Source organism: Haliaeetus leucocephalus, unplaced genomic scaffold (genome assembly GCF_000737465.1).
Source record: "Haliaeetus leucocephalus isolate CR32 unplaced genomic scaffold, Haliaeetus_leucocephalus-4.0 Scaffold110, whole genome shotgun sequence".
In the NCBI taxonomy this organism is placed as follows: domain Eukaryota; kingdom Metazoa; phylum Chordata; class Aves; order Accipitriformes; family Accipitridae; genus Haliaeetus; species Haliaeetus leucocephalus.
Genome location: NW_010972546.1, coordinates 89,060 through 94,849, shown reverse-complemented (window position 1 = coordinate 94,849; position 5,790 = coordinate 89,060). Strand labels below are relative to the sequence as shown.

The 5,790-nt window shown below is 64.6% G+C and overlaps 1 protein-coding gene across 1 annotated transcript in view; it reads left to right on the top strand.

The window, feature by feature from the left end:
- ITGA3 (integrin, alpha 3 (antigen CD49C, alpha 3 subunit of VLA-3 receptor)) overlaps positions 1 to 4,246 on the top strand; it is a 7,527-nt gene extending 3,281 nt beyond the window's left edge. Inside the window, exons 5-18 of the mRNA XM_010585668.1 lie at positions 186 to 322; positions 644 to 790; positions 895 to 992; positions 1,174 to 1,339; positions 1,433 to 1,501; positions 1,600 to 1,679; positions 1,954 to 2,031; positions 2,235 to 2,337; positions 2,412 to 2,582; positions 2,715 to 2,828; positions 2,975 to 3,088; positions 3,270 to 3,368; positions 3,464 to 3,589; positions 4,136 to 4,246. Coding sequence (XP_010583970.1) covers positions 186 to 322; positions 644 to 790; positions 895 to 992; positions 1,174 to 1,339; positions 1,433 to 1,501; positions 1,600 to 1,679; positions 1,954 to 2,031; positions 2,235 to 2,337; positions 2,412 to 2,582; positions 2,715 to 2,828; positions 2,975 to 3,088; positions 3,270 to 3,368; positions 3,464 to 3,589; positions 4,136 to 4,246 — 1,613 coding nt within the window. The remainder of the gene's footprint in view (positions 1 to 185; positions 323 to 643; positions 791 to 894; positions 993 to 1,173; positions 1,340 to 1,432; positions 1,502 to 1,599; positions 1,680 to 1,953; positions 2,032 to 2,234; positions 2,338 to 2,411; positions 2,583 to 2,714; positions 2,829 to 2,974; positions 3,089 to 3,269; positions 3,369 to 3,463; positions 3,590 to 4,135) is intronic.
- Positions 4,247 to 5,790: the final 1,544 nt, after the last annotated feature.

The window sequence follows — 5,790 nt, the reverse complement described above, 5'->3', positions numbered from 1 at the left end:
TCACTAGCACTTGTACAAGGGTGCGTGCGTCCACAGGGACACGTGTGTGTGAGCACACGTTTAAGGGAAGATGCACGCGTGTTGGCATGCACACACGTGGGTGTGCAGGGGATACGTGTGCACACAGGAGGTTGCGTTGGAGGCACGCGTGTGTGCAATGCCACAGCACTCTGCTCTCCCCGCAGCCCTGGAGTACACGCTGGAGGCTGACAAGGACCGGCACCCCCCCAGGGTCAGGTTTTTGGGCACCCACTCTGCCACCTACCGCGGCGTCTTCCCCATGCCCGAAACCCGCTGTGAATCCAAGGAGCTCCTGCTGCTGGTGAGCGTGTGCGAGCGCACGTGTGTCTGTGCACACGTGAGCGCACAAGTGTGTGCATGCACCACGGGTTGCTCTACAGGTGGCACTGGAGCTGGGGGACCAGCTCCTGGGAACAGGGAGAGGGATGGCAGAATGTGGAGGGTCTTGGGAACAGCAGGAAAAGAGGTGGAAATCCATCCCTCTATCCCTCCTGTGATGAGTTTGTTGGGTCTCGTGAGCAGAAGCTGGTACCCCAGCTGTGGCCAGGGGCTGCCTGGCTGGAGCTGGAGGGGGGGCCAGGGAGGGAGCCGAGGCTTTGCCGTGATTTCTGCCACCCCGCAGGACAACATCCGAGACAAGCTGCACCCCATCGTGCTCTCCATGAACTACTCGCTGGTGGAGAAGCCCAGGACCTTTCAGCTGGGCCCCCACTCCCTCGATGCTTTCCCTGTCCTCAACCAGGACCAGTCCCACGAGAATGAGACCAAGGTGCTGGGGGGGGGGTGGTGATGGAGATGCTGGGCTGCAAGCGCCCCAGCGAGCCTCGCCTGGGGGATGGAAGAAGGCTCATGGGGACGTCCCTGTCCCTCCAGATCGAGTTCCAGAAGGAATGCGGCTCCGATAACAAGTGCTACAGCAACCTCCAGCTCCAGAGCAGCTTTGTCACTGACCAGAACCAGCCCCTGCCCAGGTGACAGCGGGTCCCCCCGGGTCCCCATCCATCTCTACCACCCTCTGTGCCGTCCCCTCGGCCACAGGTCGCCCCTCAGCCCACCCTGGGCTGTGCTAGGAGAAGCAGGGGGGTGGATCTCCATCTCCATCCCGCTGGGGTGGGCCACCCATGTGCTGAGTGGGGGACGGTCTCTGCACAGGTTGAACGGTACCCAGGTGTTGCAGTACAGCCGGGACATGCGGAAGCTCTACCTGAGCATCAACATCACCAACGTGCCCACCACCCCCTCCAACGGCGAGGATGCCCACGAGGCGCTCCTCAACGTCACCGTGCCGGCCAGCCTGCTGCCGTCCTCCGTCCGCCCGGTAGGCAGTGGCATCCCCCTCCCCGGCTGAAGAAGGCACGAGGACCGGGGTGGGCTTTGCCGGGATGTTCCTCATCCTCCTTCCCCTTCCCAGAGCGGAGCGTGTACCATTGCAGAGACGGTGCTGTGCGAACTGGGCAACCCTTTTAAGAGGAACCAGAGGGTGAGTGCTCTCCACCAGCCACCCTCCAGCCCTTTTTGGGGGCTTGGCAGGCAGGCGGGGGTCCGGCTGAGCTGCTCCACGGTCCCTCTGTGCTGCAGGCAGAGCTGATCATCACCTTCGAGGCCATTAGGATCATGCTGGATACACGGGAGATCTTGGTGTGGCTGGACCTGTCCACGTGAGTGTCCCCGGGTGGGTGGAAATGGGCTGGGAAGAGGGTGCCTGGAGTGATGTTGGCTTCTCTTTCACTTGGTGGAAGCACGGTGGTGGATGAGGATCGTATCTGGTGGCGTTGCTGGTCTGGGAAGAACTGGAAAGCAGGCAGGGCTCCTGGGATGGACAGGACAGGGACCCCTTGGGACCCCGTGGCTCCTGCTGGGAGGGTGGGGGCTGCCCCACACTGTCTGGGAGCTATTCGGTGGTGGGAGATGCTGACCCCAGTGCCTTGGCAGGCAAAGCACCCAGGAGGACCTGCAGCCCGTGCTGGCCAAGTTGCTGGTGGACTACAGCATCCAGTCCTCGCTGACCATGTGAGTGCAGCAAGGCTGTGCCCCCCCATCCCTCTGCATCCCCTCCATCCACCCCACCTAAATTTGGCTGCGTCGGGAGTGGCCACGACCCCCCCGTGTCCCAGGAACGGGGCAGAGGGGTGCCCCAGAGATGCTCCCTGCCCGTTCTGCCCCGCTCACCATGCATGTGTCCCCCCCACCCCGCCATCCTGTCCTGTCCCCAGAGTCTCCTCCCATGCCCAGTCACACTTCAGCGGGACGGTGGTGGGCGAGTCGGCCATGCGGAGAGAGCAGGACGTGGGCAGCCCCCTCGCCTTTGATTTCCAGGTGAGCTGGGGGGCGGCTAGTGTCCGTGGGGGGGGTCAGGAGCGCCGATCTCCATCTCCCCCTCTGCTTCGCAGGTGACCACCAAGAACGAGTCACTGGGCACCCTGGGCACCATCCTGCTGGGCTTCGAGTGGCCCTACGAGATCCCCAATGGCAAATGGCTCCTCTATCCCACCGAGATCCTCGTCAACAGCAATGAAACCTGCCAGCCCCCCGGGGGGGTCATTAACCCCCTCAACCTCACCGTGAGTGACCTTGTCCCTGCTCCTTTGGGGGGATGTGTCCCTGCCCCACTGTGTGGGTACTTCCAGCCCCGTCAGCCCCGGGTGGGCAAAGCTGCCCGGGCTCTGATGGGGCTCGTGTGTGTGTCCCCCCAGCTGCTGGAGGACCAGGTTCCATCCCGGCAGAGACGGGAGCTGGAGGCCCCTGAGCCAGCAGAGCCCCCCGTCATCCTGGCCACCGCCAAAAAAGCTAAGTCGGAGGTGGTGCTGGTGAGTGAGGGCTTCAGGGGGTGGGAGGGGGTCCAGCAGCACGTGCCCGCCACCGGGACGGCCGCGTATGCTGCTTGGCACCAGCGCACTGCGTTGGGGACTCTGGTTCCCCCGCCGACCTCCCCCCCTCCTCCCTTATGTCCTAGAGCTGCTCCAAGGGCACCGCTCGCTGCATCTGGTTCGAGTGCCCCCTCCTTCACACCCAGGACTCCACCACCTTCAGCATCCGTGCCCGGGTGTGGAACAGCACCTTCATCGAGGTCAGCATGGGGCCCAGCAGCGCAGCCTGGGGATGGAGGGGGTCAAGGCTGGGCTGCTGCCTTGGGGATGGTGCTGAAACAGGGCACTGAGTTTGCCAGGTCTCAGCTCAGAAGCTAACACCCGTCCCTTACCCCTTCTGTCATTCATGTCCCCCCCTTTCCATCATCCATGCCCCCGCAGGAGTACAGTGACTTTGACCGGGTGAAGGTGGATGGCACGGCCACACTCTTCCTCCGGACTCACATCCCCACCATCAACATGAAGAACCACACGGTGCGGGTGAGTGGTGCTGGAGCCTCTTACTGGGACAGGCTGGGAGGGACTGGGGCCACTGGGAGCTCTCCCCCTGATGAGGCTCTTCTCGGCCCTTCCAGTTCTCCGTGGACGTGGACTCGGAGCTGACGGAGGAGCAGCCGGCCGAGATCGCGCTGTGGCTGGTGCTGGTGTCGGTGGCGGCCGGGTTGCTGCTACTGGGGCTGATCATCCTCCTCCTCTGGAAGGTGAGGGGGTGCCCGGATTCCCCCTCCCAGGAAGGGGGTGCAGGAGCCGTGCCGCTGAGACCTGATGGGCTCGTGTCACTGGTGGCTGCCATCCTCCCCGCCTGGCTGCGGGACGCTCGGGAGCGGTGGGTGGAAGATGCCCAGCTGCTGAGCAATGAGGAAGAGGAGCAGCAGAGAGAATCCCGCTGCAAAACATTTTGGGTGCTGCAAAAAAAACCCACCCAAAACAGGGGCTGGACGATGGCACCTCCTCAGCCCGTGGCTCCCACCTCCCCCTGCGCTGCAGGGACTTGGGGGGGGGGGGGGGGGTTTTTCCGCCCCCCCGGGGCCCCCCCCAGCTCCCTGGGGACCCCATTCTCTGGCCAGGAGAGGTTACGTGGCTCTGCAGGTCCACCCACCCCACAGCATCCCCAGGGGCGAGCATCAGAGTGAGGGTGCAATGGGGGCAGTTCACTGCCCCGCTCCCCCCACCCCACGGGGGGTGGCCAGGAGCCCCCCGGCCCCTCTCCTGTCCCCCCCTGACCCCTGTCACCTCCTTCCTCGCAGTGCGGTTTCTTCCGACGGGCCAACACGCGGGCCATGTACGAAGCCAAGGGGCAGAAGGCAGAGATGAGAATCCAGCCGTCGGAAACCAAGCGGCTGACGGATGACTACTAATGGGGGGGCCAGCCCTGCTGCCCCCCCTCCGGGCGCCCGCGCCACCCGCTTGGTAATGCCCCGTGGGGGCCGGCTACAGCGGCATCCTCCTCCTCTTCAGCCTCCTCTCCTCTTCCTCACTGCCTCATTTCTCCTGCCAGGTTCTATAGGTCCCTATAGGGTACAGTGGGCTCCGTGGGGTCTCTCCGAGCGGCTCCAGGACTGCTGCTCCCTTTTGCCTCTTCTCTCTGCCGGCTCTGGGGTCTCTCCGGCCCCATGCTGACCCTCTCCAGCCCCACGCTGACCCTCTCCCCTCCCTCTCCCCTCCCAGTGCGACTTCTTCCAGCGGACCCGCTACTACCGGATCATGCCCAAGTACCACGCGGTGAGGATCCGGCAGGAGCAGCGCTACCAGTCCGGCGGCCTCCTGCCTCGCCGGCGCAAGAAACACTGGGTGACCAAATGGCAGGAGCCGGAGAAGTACTACTGACCCCCCCACCCCATCCCCCCCCGGCCTCCCCCGTGCAAGGGGAGCACGAGAGCCGGTGTTTGACTTTGCACAAGTGCATCTCTCCTTGCCCCAATCCCCCTTGGCCGTGGCCGCATCCCGGCGCTGGCTTCTGCACGCTCCTGTCCGCTTCACCGGGCTCGCCGGTGTGCAGCCTGGCTCTTGCACGCTCGTGCCTTGCACGCTCATGGGGATGAGCCCCAAATGTGCCCCCCCGCCCCTTTCCCCAACATGACCGCTGCTGGTCTCACCGAGTGCCTTCCCCCCATGCAGACACTCCTCCGGCCGTGTCCCACACACGTCCTTGCACACCGGGACACGTCCTGGCACCCTGGGACACGCTCACCACCCCCCCCAACACCCCCCATGCGTCCCCCTTCCCTGGGTGCGGGGCTCCCCTCTGCTTTCACCAAGGCTACGTGCGGTGGTGGGGATGGGGGCGGTGGGACCTTGTTTCTTCCTCCCCTTCCTCCTCCTCCTCTCCAAAGCAATGCAGGGACCTGATCCTGCATCTTCATTACCCCCACCTCCTGCACCCCCCACCCAGTCCGCATAGGCTGCAGCTTTGGCTTGGGGAGGGGGTGCAGAGCATGAGGCCGTGTCCCCCCCACCCTGCAAGCCTTATCCCCCGCTGGGGGTCTGTCCCACCCCACGGACGCTGCCCCAGGCGTTAAGTTATTCCGTGTCTCTCGTCGGCGTTTTAGTGTTGAGCCCTGGAGCGTGGTCGGTACTGGGGGCTGGGGGTGGTGTCCCTGCACCCCCTGGCCCCCACTCGCCCCCTCCCCTGCAGCCGGGGCCCAATAAAGCCTCGCTCCGGGATTTGTAACCTCTTATCTCCTCCGTCTCATGGCTGGCAGCAGGATGGGGGGTGTGGGCTGGTGGGGAAAGGAGTTGGGGTTTTTTTGGGGGTTGGGAATACCCTGGGGAGAGGGGGGGCAATGAAGCAGCCCAGGCAGGGGTATTGGGGAGGAAATATCCCAGGTGGGCAGGGATATTGGGGGGTAATACCCCAGGAGAGCAGGGGCATGGGGGGGGTGATGCCGGGGCGGGCTCAGTC